General features: G+C 37.1%; 1 protein-coding gene across 1 annotated transcript; it reads right to left on the reverse strand.

Moving 5' to 3' along the window:
* Positions 1 to 3,281: 3,281 nt before the first annotated feature.
* LOC133762392 (syntenin-1-like) lies at positions 3,282 to 4,335 on the reverse strand. Its single transcript, XM_062195391.1, has one exon. The coding sequence runs from the start codon at positions 4,307 to 4,309 to the stop codon at positions 3,413 to 3,415; it is 897 nt and encodes a 298-aa protein (XP_062051375.1). The 5' UTR covers positions 4,310 to 4,335; the 3' UTR covers positions 3,282 to 3,412.
* Positions 4,336 to 13,353: the final 9,018 nt, after the last annotated feature.

Here is a 13,353-nt window from a genome sequence, read left to right on the forward strand (position 1 = left end):
AAAATGGTTTTGGTGAATAGCAAAGTCTTTTCATTAGGCAAGTGCATAAAATCTCATCTATACAAACAGAAATATCATGTTTGCTTGCTGCAATTCCTCTAGCATTCTCCCTAGTAAATACGAATTTGTAGAGCTGGTGCCTCCATGTGGAACCAATTAGTGTTTCCAAGCACAAAATTAAATGTTCCCTGATAAAAAACATTCATAACAAAAAAGTCCATCGATAATATCCAGAAAACACAAACACAGAGGCTGTCGCAATATTTGGGATAGAGTTAGCCAAAGAAAACCCGGATATTTCTGGTTTCATCCAGTCATATCCTGAAAAAGTGCTGTGGAATTCGTATGCCATGGACCATGAACATCACAGTAAAAATGCTTTTGGAGTAAAGCAAAGTCTTTTCGTTAGGCAAGTGCATAAAATGTCACCTATACAAACAGAAATATCATATTTGTTTGCCACAGTTCCTCTAACTTTCTCCATAGAAAATACGAATATGTAGAGCTGGTGTCCCCATGTGGAACCAACGAGTGTTTCCAAGCATAAAATTAAATGTTCCCTGACAAAAAAATATTTAAAACAATAAAGTTCATCGATAATATCCAGAAAACACAAACACAGAGGCTGTCGCAATATGTGTTACTGAGTTAGCAAAAACACAACCGGATATTTCTGGTTTCATGCAGTCATATCCTGACAAAGTGGTGTGGAATTCATATAAAATAGTCACTGACAATCACAGTAAAAACGGTTTCGGAGAAAAGCAATGTCTTTTCGTTAGGCAAGTACATAAAATGACATCTACACAAACAGAAATATCATGATGGTTTGCCACAGTTTCTCCAGCTTTCTCCCTTAAAAATAAGAATGTATAGAGTTGGTGTCTCCATGTGGAACCAATTAGTGTTTCCCAGCACAAAATTAAATGTTCCCTGATAAAAAACATTGAAAACAATTAAGTCCATCGATGATATAGAGAAAACAGAAACACAGAGGCTGTCGCAATATCTGGGATTGCGTTAGCCAAAACACAACCAGATATTTCTGGTTTCATCCAGTCATATCAGGAAAAAGTGGTGTGGAAATCGCATGCAATGGACCGAGAAAATCACAGTAAAAATGGTTTCGGAGAAAAGCAAAGTCTTTCTGTTGGGCAAGTGCATAAAATGTCATCTATGCAAACAGAAATATCATGTTTGTTTGCCTCAGTTCCTCTAGCTTTATCCCTAGAAAATACGAATGTGTAGAGCTGGTGTCTCCATGTGGAACCAATAGGTGTTTCTAAGCACACAATTAAATGTTCCCTGATAAAACACTTTTAAAAAAATAAAGTCCATTGATAATATCCAAAAATCACAAACACAGAGGCTGTCGCAACATGTGGGATTTTGTTAGCGAAAACACAACCGGATATTTCTGGTTTCATCCAGTCATATCCTGACAAAGTGATGTGGAATTCGTATGCAATGGACCGGGAACATAACAGTAAAAATATTTTTGAAGAAAAGCAAAGTCTCTTTGTTAGGCAAGTGCATAAAATGTCACGTATACAAACAGAAATATCATGTTTGTTTGCCGCAGTTCCTCTAGCTTTCTCCCTAGAAAATACGAATGTGTAGAGCTGGTGTCTCCATGTGGAACCAATTAGTGTTTCCAAGCACAAAATTAAATGTTCCCTGATAAAAAACATTCAAAACAATAAAGTCCATCAATTATATCTGGAAAACACAAACACAGATGCTTCGCAACATGTGGGATTGAGTTAGCCAAAACACATCCGGATATTTCTGGTTTCATCCAGTCATATCCTGACACAGTCGTGTGGAACTCGTGTGCAATGGACACATACAATCACAGTAAAAATGGTATCGGAGAAAAGCAAAGTGTTTCCATTAGGCAAGTGCGTAAATTGTCACCTATACCAACAGAAATATCATGTTTGTTTGCCGCAGTTCATCTGGCTTTCTCCCTAGAAAATACGAATGTGTAGAGCTGGTGTCTCCATGTGGAACCAATTAGTGTTTCCAAGCAGAAAATTAAATGTTCCCTGACAAAAAACACTCAAAATTATAAAGTCTGTCGATAATATCCTGAAATGACAAACACAGAGGCTGTCGCAACATGTGGGATTGAGCTAGCCAAAATAGAACTGGATATTTCTGGTTTCATGCAGTCATATCCGGGCAAAGTGGTGTGGGATTCGTATGCAATGGACCAAGAAAATCACAGTACAAATGGTTTTGGAGAAAAGCCAAGTATTTCTGTTAGGCAAGTGCATAACATGTCATCTATACAAACCGAAATATCATGTTTGTTTTCCGCACTTCCTTTTTTTTCCACTCTATACATGTTTAATTAGGATAGGCATAAACCAAAACAGAAAAAAAAGATAAAGTGTCACTGTCACTTTGTTTGCAGGCAAGAGTCAGGAAATGGAACAAATTACCAGGAAAACTTTTTTCCCAAAGTAGGTAGGTTACATAATTTTAACATTCAGATGCCAAAATTAGTATTATTCTACTTAATCTACAAATGAATAGAGGAATCAAAAGTTCATCCTGTTTCGTATAAGAAATTTTACATTAAATATATAGCGCTTTGTTTCTCAGGAAGCAGTACTGGCAACTTGGAGAAGATATTTCTGTTACGTGATGCCTAGAAAATGTCAAATACAACCAAGCAGCTATGCTATAGCTCAGAAAGTACTATTAACCTCTTTTGGGCTAGTGCACATTTCAGTTTAATACAGAACTACATCTTGAGTTTTAGGAAGGCAGCAATAGTTATATTTTGGCTTTTGTTCTAGAGCTTAGCATAGTTAAGGCGACAGTTGAAGCATATTAGTGAAGGTAGTTAAAATTTAATGACAATCATCATAATCTCTTATAACCTACATAAACTGTATAATGCTTACATGGAATGAAACCAGCATTACCTAATTGGTGTTTACATACATACAGAGGGAGAAAAAAACCTACCAAAGGCAATCACTCTAAATGTACTATCACGTACTTGTTAAAAATGCAAATATACCATAGAACTAAAATGACGTGAAGAGCACTACTCATTACCTAGAAGAAAGGTAACTGGTTCTCATACAAAGCTAAGCTGGCATCAATCACCCTCATCACAATGGCTTAGGAAAGCATCAGTTTTCCAGTAGAGAAACTATTCTAGGAAAGTCAGTCAATCTTGTGAAAGTTTCACAGCTGTAAAACCAGGCTAAGACTACAACGACCGTGAAATCTGAGGAGATTAGATGAACCAGTAGATTCCCAGCCATAACGTGAGACGGGAAGGTCCTCATGCAGCATATGCTCCCTGGCTCCGGGAAAGCTTCGTGTGCATAATACAGAAGTAGTTGAGAAAGGAAACTGGAGACGCTCAGCTGTTTCCATTGTGTCCTAACTGTTAAACTTCAGGGATGGTGTGATCCATCAGGCTTTTCATAATGCTTGGCGCCATCCATTTAATAATATGTTCAAAGATAAAAGCAGGCATGATTGTGACGGTAACTACAGTCCCAGATGTTGATAGTATGTCTGCAATTTGAGAGTCCTTCAATCCAATGACGTTCTGGCCGTTGATCTCACAGATGTTATGTTCCGTGAGAAGACCGTTTCTGGCTGCAGAACTATCTTTCACTATGGATGTTACTTTCCCATTTTTAAAGATAAAGCCAACGTTTCCAGTACTGTCCTTATGCATAGTAATTGTCCGCTCAAAAGGCCTGTCACGAATGGTCATTGTGATCTTCTCTCCAAAAGCCTGTTTGAGCACCTTGTAAGCTTTATCAGAGCTCCAGCCTGCACAGTTTTCACCATTGATCTGGAGTACCTGGTCGCCAAATCTCAAACCAACCAATGAGGCTGGAGAATTTGCCTGGACTAGCTGAACAAATATACCATTATCTATTGATTTAAGCCTGAGTCCAATTTTTCCACCTTGATCCTTACATAAAATGACTTCACGAATCCCTTGTTTAATTTCTGCTCTGCGAATCCCAACATCATTTCCAGTTACAGGAGCCACCATATAGTTCATACTGGAAGGTCTTGCTACCAACTGCCCCTGAAGTGGTGCTCCAGAGACCATCACCAGATTTGCATGTATTTCTTCTTCATTTAAACTCAGGCCCATGTATTGAGAAAGTTCCAGATACAGTTTAGGATAAAGATTTCCATCTTGAGGGATGGGAGCAGAAGCTTCTGACAAAATTGCTGGGTTGGCAGGGTTTGCAGAAAAAGCAGTCTGAGCCTGAATTACTTTGTCTACCTTCAAGTCTTCAAGAGATGGATAGAGAGACATTTTTCCTGATTTATCTAGACCACAAGGAATCGCTCGCCGCTGCCACCACATCGATCACAGCTAGCGACTTCCGAGACCAGAGAAAAGGAGAGTAGGGCGCGCGCGAGGACTGCCCACCAGGCGCATCAAAGCACCGCCCCGCCTGTGTTTTCCTCACTTCCTCTAGCTTTCTCCCTAGAAAATACGAATGTGTGGAGCTGGTGTCTCCATGTGGAAGCTGTTAGTGTTTCCAAGCACAAAATTAAATGTTCCCTTATAAAAAAAATTCAAAACAATAAAGTTCATAAATAATATCCAGAAAACACAAACACAGAGGCTGTTGCAATATGTGGGATTGAGTTAGCCAAAACACAACCGGATATTTCTGGTTTCATCCAGTCATATCCATACAAAGTGGTGTGGAATTCGTATGCAATGGACACAGACAATCACAGTAAAAATGTTTTTGAAGAAAAGCAAAGTCTTTCCGTTAGGCAAATGCATAAAATGTCATCTATACAAACAGTAATATCATGTTTGTTTCCTGCAGTTCCTCTAGTTTTCTCCCTACAAAATACAAATGTGTAGAGCTGTTGTCTCCATGTGAGTCAACTAGTGTTTCCCAGCACAAAATTAAATGTTCCTTGATAATAAACATTCAATAAAATAAAGTCCGTCGATAATATCCAGAAAACACATACACAGTGGCTCTCGCAAAATGTGGGATTGAGTTAGCCAAAACAGAACCGGACATTTCTGGTTTCATCCAGTCATATCCGGACAAAGTGGTGTGGAATTTGTATACAATACACAGACAATCACAGTAAAAATAGTTTTGGAGAAAAGCAAAGTCTTTTCGTAAGGCAAGTGCATAAAATGTCACCTACACAAACAGAAATATCATGTTTGTTTGCCGCAGTTCGTCTAGCTTTCTCCCAAGAAAATACGAATATATAGAGCTGGTGTATCCATGTGGAACCAATTAGTGTTTCCAAGCACAAAATCCATGTTCCCTGATAAAAAACATTTAAATCAATAAAGTCCGTGGATAATATCCACAAAACACAAACACAGAGGCTGTCCCAACATGTGGGATTGAGGTAGGCAAAACACAACTGGATATTTCTGGTTTCATCCAGTCATATATGGACAAAGTGGTGTGGAATTCGTATGCAATGGACACAGACAATCACAGTAAAAATGGTATTGGAGAAAAGCAAAGTGTTTCTGTTAGGCAAGTGCATAAAATGTCACCTATACAAACAGAAATATCATGTTTCTTTGCCGCAGTTCCTCTTGCTTTCTCCCTAGAAAATACGAATGTGTAGAGTCGGTGTCTCCATGTGGAACCAATTAGTGTTTCCAAGCACAAAATTAAATGTTTCCTTATAAAAAAACACTTAAAATAATAAAGTTCCTTGATAATATCCAGAAAACACAAACACAGAGGCTGTCGCAATATGTGGGATTCAGTTAGCCAAAACACAACCGGATATTTCTGGTTTCATCCTATCATATCCTGACAAAGTTGTGTGGAATTCATATGCAATGGACGGGGAACATCACAGTACAAATGGTTTTGAAGAAAAGCAAAGTTTTTCGTTATGCAAGTGCATAAAATGTCACCAATACAAACAGAAATATCAGGTTTGCTTGCTGTAGTTCCTCTAGCTTTCTCCCTAGACAATACGAATGTGTAGAGCTGGTGTCTCCATGTGGAACCAATTAGTGTTTCCAAGCACAAAATTAGATGTTCCCTGATAAAAAAACTTTAAAAAAAAAAAAGTCCGTCGATAATATCCAGAAAACACAAACACAGGGGCTGTCGTAACATGTGGGATTTTGTTAGCCAAAACACAACCGGATATTTCTAGTTTCATACAGTCATATCCTGAAAAAGTGGTGTGGAATTTGTATACAATACACAAAGACAATTTGTATGCAATGGATGGGGAACATCACAGTACAAATGGTTCTGGAGTAAAGCAAAGTCTTTTCATTAGGCAAGTGCATAAAATGTCATCTATACAAACAGAAATATCATGTTTGTTTGCCGCAGTTCCTCTAGCTTTCTCCCTAGAAAATACAAATGTGTAGAGGTGGTGTCTGCACTTGAAACCATTTTGTTTTTCCAAGCACAAAATTAATTTTTCCCTTATAAAAAAACATTAAAAACAATAAAGTCCATGGATAACATCCAGAAAACAGAAACACAGAGGCTGTCGCAATATCTGGGATTGCGTTAGCCAAAACACAACCGGATATTTCTAGTTTCATCCAGTCATATCCGGACAAAGTGGTGTGGAATTCGTATGCAATGGACGGAGAAAATCACAGGAAAAATGATTTTGGAGAAAAGCAAAGTCTTTTCGTTAGCCAACTGCATAAAATGTCATCTGTACAAACAGAAATATGATGTTTGTTTGCAGCAGTTCCTCTAACTTTCTCCCTAGAAAATACGAATATGTAGAGCTGGTGTCTCCATGTGGAACCAGCACTAAATTAAATGTTCCCTGATAAAAAACATTCAAAACAAGACAGTATGTCGATACTATCCGGAAAACACAAACAGAGAGGCTCTCACAAATCTGGGATTGAGTTAGCCAAAACACAACTGGATATTTCTGGTTCATCCAGTCATATCCGGACTAAGTGTTGTGCAATTCGTAGGAAATGGACCGGGAAAATCACAGTAAAATGGTTTTGGAGAAAACCAAAATCATTTCGTTAGGCAAGTGCATAAAATGTCATCTATACAAACAGAAATACCATGTTTGTTTGCCACAATTCCTCTGGATTTCTCCTTAGAAAATTCGAATGTGTAGAGCTGGTGTCTCCATGTGGAACCAATTAGTGTTTCTATGGTTCAAAATTAAATGTTAACTAATAAAAACATTCAAAGCAATAAAGTCCATTGATAATATCCAGAAAACACAAACACAGAGGCTGTAGCGATATCTGGGATTGAGTTAGCCAAAATACAACCGGATATTTCTGGTTTCATAAAGTCATACCAGGACAAACTGCTGTGGAATTCATATGCAATGGACTGAGAAAATCACAGAAAAAATGGTTTTGGAGAAAAGTAATGTCTTTTCATTAAGCAAGTGCTTAAAATGTCATCTATTCAAACAGAAATGTCATGTTTGTTTGCCGCAGTTCCTCTAGCTTCCATCCCAGAAAATACGAAAGTGCAGAGCTGGTGTCTCCATGTGGAATCAGCTAGTGTTTCTCAGCACAAGATTAAATATTTCCTGAAAAACACATTCAAAACTTTAAAGTCCATCGATAATATCCATAAAACACAAACACAGATGCTTTCAATAATTTCAGATTGAGTTAGCGGAAACACAACCGGATATTTCTGGTTTCATCCAGGCATATCCGGACAAACTGGTGTGGAATTCGTATGCAATGGACCGAAGAATCACAGTAAAATGGTTTTGGAGAAAATCAGAGACTTTTCGTTAGGCCAGCGCATAAAATGTCATCTATACAAATAGTAATGTCATGTTTGTTTGCCGCAGTTCATCTGGCTTTCTCCACAGAAAATGTGAATATGTAGAGCTGGTGTCTCCATGTGGAACCAATTAGTGTTTCCCAGCACAAAATTAAATTTTAACTGATCAAAATCATTCAAAACATAAATTCTTGGATAATATCCGGAACCAGAAACACAGAGTATGTAGCAATATCTGGGATTGAGCTAGACAAAACACAACCGGATATTTCTGGTTTCATTCATGCATATCCAGACAAAGTGGTGTGGAATGCAAAGGACCAAGAGAATCACAGTAAAAATGGTTTTGGAATAAAGCAAAATCTTTGAGTTTGGCAAGTGCATGAAATGTCATCTATACAAACAGAAATATCATGTTTGTTTTCTGCAGTTCCTCCAGCTTTCTCCCTAGAAAATACGAATGTGTAGAGCTGTTGTCTCCATGTAGAACCAATTAGTGTTTCCCAGCAAATAATTTAATGTTCCCTGGTAAAAAAAGTCAAAACAATAAAGTACATCGATAATATCCAGAAAACACAAACACAGAGGCTTTCAGAATGTTTCAGATGGAGTTAGCCAAAACACAACCGGATATATCTCATTAATCCAGTCATTTCTGGACAAAGTGTTGTGGAATTCGTATGCAATTGACTGATAAAATAAGAGTAAAAATTTTTTTGGTGAAAAGCAAAGTCTTTTCTTTAGGCAAGTGTATAAATTGTCATCTATTCAAACAGAAATGTCATGATTTTTTGCTGCAGTTCATCTAGCTTTCATCCTAGAAAATATGAATGTGTAGAGCTGGTGTCTCCATGTGGAACCAATTAGTGTTTCTACGGTACAAAATTAAATGTTCCCTGATAAAAACATTCAAAACAATAAAGTCAGTTGATAATATCCAGAAAAAACAAACACAGAGGCTTTCACAATATTTCGGATTGAGTTAGCCAAACCACAACCAGATATTTCCGGTTTAATCCAGTCATATCCGGACAAAGTTGTGTGGAATTCGTATGCAATGGAACGGACTGAGAAAGTCACAGTAAAAATGGTTTTGGAGAAAAGCAAAATCTTTTCATTAGGTAACTGCATAAAATGTAATCTATAAAAAAAGAAATGTCATGTTTGTTTGCCGCAGTTCCTCTAGCTTTCTCCCTAGATAATACAAATGTGTAGAGCTGGTGTCTGCATGTGGAACCAATTAGAGTTTCCCAGCACAAAATTAAATGTTTCCTGATAAAAAACATTCAAAACAATAAAGTCCATTGATGATATCCGGAAAACACAACCACAGAGGCTGTAGCAATATCTGGGATTGAGTTAGCCAAAACACAACCGGATATTTCTGGTTTCATCCTTTCATATCCAGACAATGTGGTGTGGAATGCGTATGCAATGGACCGAGAAAATCACAGTAAAATGGATATGGAGAAAAGCAAAGTCTTCTGTTTAGGCAAGTGCATAAAATGTCATCTATACAAAGAGCAATATCATGTTTGTTTGTCACAGTTCCTCTAGCTTTCTCCCTAGAAAATACGAATGTGTAGAGCTGGTGTCTCCATGTGGAACCAATTAGTGTTTCTAAGGTACAAAATTAAATGGACCCTGATAAAAACATTCAAAACAATAAATTCCATTGAGAATATCCAGAAAACACCAACAGAGAGGCTTTTAAAATATTTCGGATAGAGATAGCCAAAATACAACCGGATATTTCTGGTTTCATACAATCTTATCCGGACAACGTGGTGTGAAATTCGTATTCAATGGACCGAGTAAATCACAGTAAAATGGTTTTGGAGAAAAGCAAAGTCTTTTCTTTAGGCAAGTGCATAAAATGTCATCTATACAAACAGAAATATCATGTTTGTTTCCCGCAGTTCCTCTAGCTTTCTCACTAGAAAATATGAATGTGTTGAGCTGGTGTATCCATGTGTAATCAAGTAGTGTTTCTACGGTACAAAATTAAATGTTCAATGATAAAAAACTTTCAAAACAAAAAGTCCGTTGGTAATATCCGGAAAACACAAACACAGAGGCTGTCGCAATATCTGGGATTGAGTTCGCCAAAACAAAACCGGATATTTCTGGTTTCATCCAGTCATATCCGGACAAACTGGTGTGGAATTCGTATGCAATGGACCCAGAAAATCACAGTAAAATGGTTTGGGAGTAAAGCAAAGTCTTCTCGTTGCGCCAAGTGCATAAAATGTCATCTATAGAAACAGAAATATCATGTGTTGTGGAATTCGTATGCAATGGAATGAGAAAATCAGAGAAAAAATAGTTTTGGAGAAAAGCAAAGTCTATTCCTTCGGGCAGTGCATAAAATGTCATGAATATAAACAGAAATATCATGTTTGTTTGCCATAGTTCCTCTAGCTTTCTCCCTAGAAAATACGAATGTGTAGAGCGGGTGATTCCATGTGGAGACAACTAGTGTTTCCCAGCACAAAATTAAATGTTCCCTCATAAAAAATATTCAAAATAATAAAGTCCATTGATAACATCCGGAAATCACAAACACAGAGGCAGTAGCAATATCTGGATTGAGTTAGCCAAAACAAACTGGATATTTCTGGTTTCTTCCAGTCATATCCGGACAAAGTGTGGTAGAATTCGTATGCAATGGACCGAGAAAATCACACTAAAAATGGTTTTGGAGAAAAGCAAAGTCTTTTCATTAGGCAAGTGCATAAAATGTCATCTATTGAAACCGAAATATCATGTTTGTTTGAAGCAGTTCCTCTAGCTTTCTCCCTAGAAATTACGAATGTGTAGACCATGTGTCTCTGTGTGGAACCAATTAGTGTTTATACAGTACAAAATTAAATGTTTCCTGATAAAAAATATTCAAAACCATAAAGTAGGTTGATAAAATCCGGAAAACAAAAACACGGATGCTGTACCAATATCTTGGATTGAGTTAGCCAAAACACAATCGGATATTTCTGGTTTCATCCAGTCATATACAGACAAAGTGCTGTGGAATTCGTATGCAACTGACCAAGAAAATCACAGCAGAAATGGTTTTGGAGAAAAGCAAAGTCTTTTCCTTCCGCCATTGCATAAAATGTCATGTATACAAACAGAAATATCATGTTTCTTTGCCACAGTTCCTCTGGCTTTATCCCTTGAAAATACGAATGTATAGAGCTTATGTCTCCATGTGGAGTCAACTAGTGTTTACCAGCACAAAATTAAATGTTTGCTCATAAAAAAAAAAACATTCAAAACCTTAAACTTCATTGATAATATCCAGAAAACACAAAAACAGAGCCTGTAGCAATATCTGGGATTGAGTTAGCCAAAACACAACCGGATATCTCTGGTTTCATAAAGTCATACCGGGACAAACTCGTGTGGAATTTGTATGCAATGGACCGAGAAAATCACAGTAAAATGGTTTTGGAGAAATGCAAAGTCTTTTCGTTAGGCAAGTGCATTAAATGTCATCTACAAACAGAAATTTCATGTTTATTTGACACAGTTCCTCTAGCTTTCTCCTTAGAAAATACAAATGTGTAGAGCTGGTGTCTCCATGTGGAACCAATTAGTGTTTCTACGGTACAAAATTAAATGTTCGCTTATAAAAAAACATTCAAAACAATAAAGTCAGTTGATAATATCTGGGAAACACAATCACAGAGGCTGTCGCAATATCTGGGATTGAGTTAGCCAAAATACAACCGAATATTTCTGGAATAATTATGTCATACGGGACAAACTGGTGTGGAATTCGTATGCAATGGATCGAGTAAATCACAGTATAAATGGTTTTGGAGAAAAGCAAAGTCTTTTCATTAGGTAACTGCATAAAATGTAATCTATAAAAAAAAGAAATGTCATGTTTGTTTGCCCCAGTTCCTCTAGCTTTCTCCCTAGAAAATACAAATGTGTAGAGCTGGTGTCTGCATGTGGAACCAATTAGAGTTTCCCAGCACAAAATTAAATGTTTCCTGATAAAAAACATTCAAAACAATAAAGTCCATTGATGATATCCGGAAAACACAACCACAGAGGCTGTAGCAATATCTGGGATTGAGTTAGCCAAAACACAACCGGATATTTCTGGTTTCATCCTTTCATATCCGGACAATGTGATGTGGAATGCGTATGCAATGGACTGAGAAAATCACAGTAAAATGGATATGGAGAAAAGCAAAGTCTTCTGTTTAGGCAAGTGCATAAAATGTCATCTATACAAAGAGCAATATCATGTTTGTTTGTCACAGTTCCTCTAGCTTTCTCCCTAGAAAATACGAATGTGTAGAGCTGGTGTCTCCATGTGGAACCAATTAGTGTTTCTACGGTACAAAATTAAATGTTCGCTTATAAAAAAACATTCAAAACAATAAAGTCAGTTGATAATATCTGGGAAACACAATCACAGAGGCTGTCGCAATATCTGGGATTGAGTTAGCCAAAATACAACCGGATATTTCTGGAATAATAATGTCATACGGGACAAACTGGTGTGGAATTCGTATGCAATGGATCGAGTAAATCACAGTACAAATGGTTTTGGAGAAAAGCAAAGTCTTTTCGTTAGGCAAGTGCATAAAATGTCATCTAGACAAACAGAAATATCATGTTTGTTTGCCGCAGTTCCTCTAGTTTTCTCCTTAGAAAATTAGAATGTGTAGAGCTGGTGTCTCCATGTGGAGTCAACTACTGTTTCCCAGCACAAAATTAAATGTTCCCTGATAAAAATCATTCAAAAGAATAAAGCCTGTCGATAATATCCAGAAAATATTATCACAGTGCCTGTAGCAATATCTGGCATTGAGTTAGCCAAAACACAACCGGATAATTCTGGTTTCATCCAGTCATATCCGGACAAAGTGGTGTGGAATTCGTATACAATGCACCGAGACAATCACAGTATAAATGTTTTTGGAGAAAAGCAAAGTCTTTTCGTTAGGCAAGTGCTTAAAATGTCATCTATTCAAACAGAAATATCATTTTTGTTTGCCTCAGTTCCTCTAGTTTCTCCCTAGAAAATACGAATTTGCAGAGCTGGTGTCTCCATGTGGAACCAATTAGTGATTCTATGATACAAAATTAAATGTTCCATGATAAAAACATTCAAAACAATAAAGTCCATCGATAATATCCAGAAAACACAACACAGAAGCTGTAGCAATATCTGGGATTTAGTTAGCCAAAACACAACCAGATATTTCTGGTTACATTCAGACATATCTGGACAAAGTAGTATTGAATTCATATACAATGGATCAAGAAAATCACGGTAAAAATTGTTCTGCAGAAAAGCAAAGTCTTTTCGTTAGGCAAGTGCATAAAATGTTATCTATGCAAACAGATATATTATGTTTGTTTGCCGCAGTTCCTCTAGCTTTCTCCCTAGAAAGGACGAATGTGTAGAGCTTGTGACTCCATGTGGAACCAAATAGAGTTTCTGAGCAGAAAATTAATTGTTCCCTGATAAAAAACATTCAAAACAATAAATCCCGTCGATAATATCCAGAAAACACAAACACAGAGGCTTTCACAATATTTCGGATTCAGTTAGCAGAAACACAACCGGATATTTTGGTTTAAT

Source organism: Lepus europaeus, chromosome 6 (assembly GCF_033115175.1).
Source record: "Lepus europaeus isolate LE1 chromosome 6, mLepTim1.pri, whole genome shotgun sequence".
Lineage (NCBI taxonomy): Eukaryota > Metazoa > Chordata > Mammalia > Lagomorpha > Leporidae > Lepus > Lepus europaeus.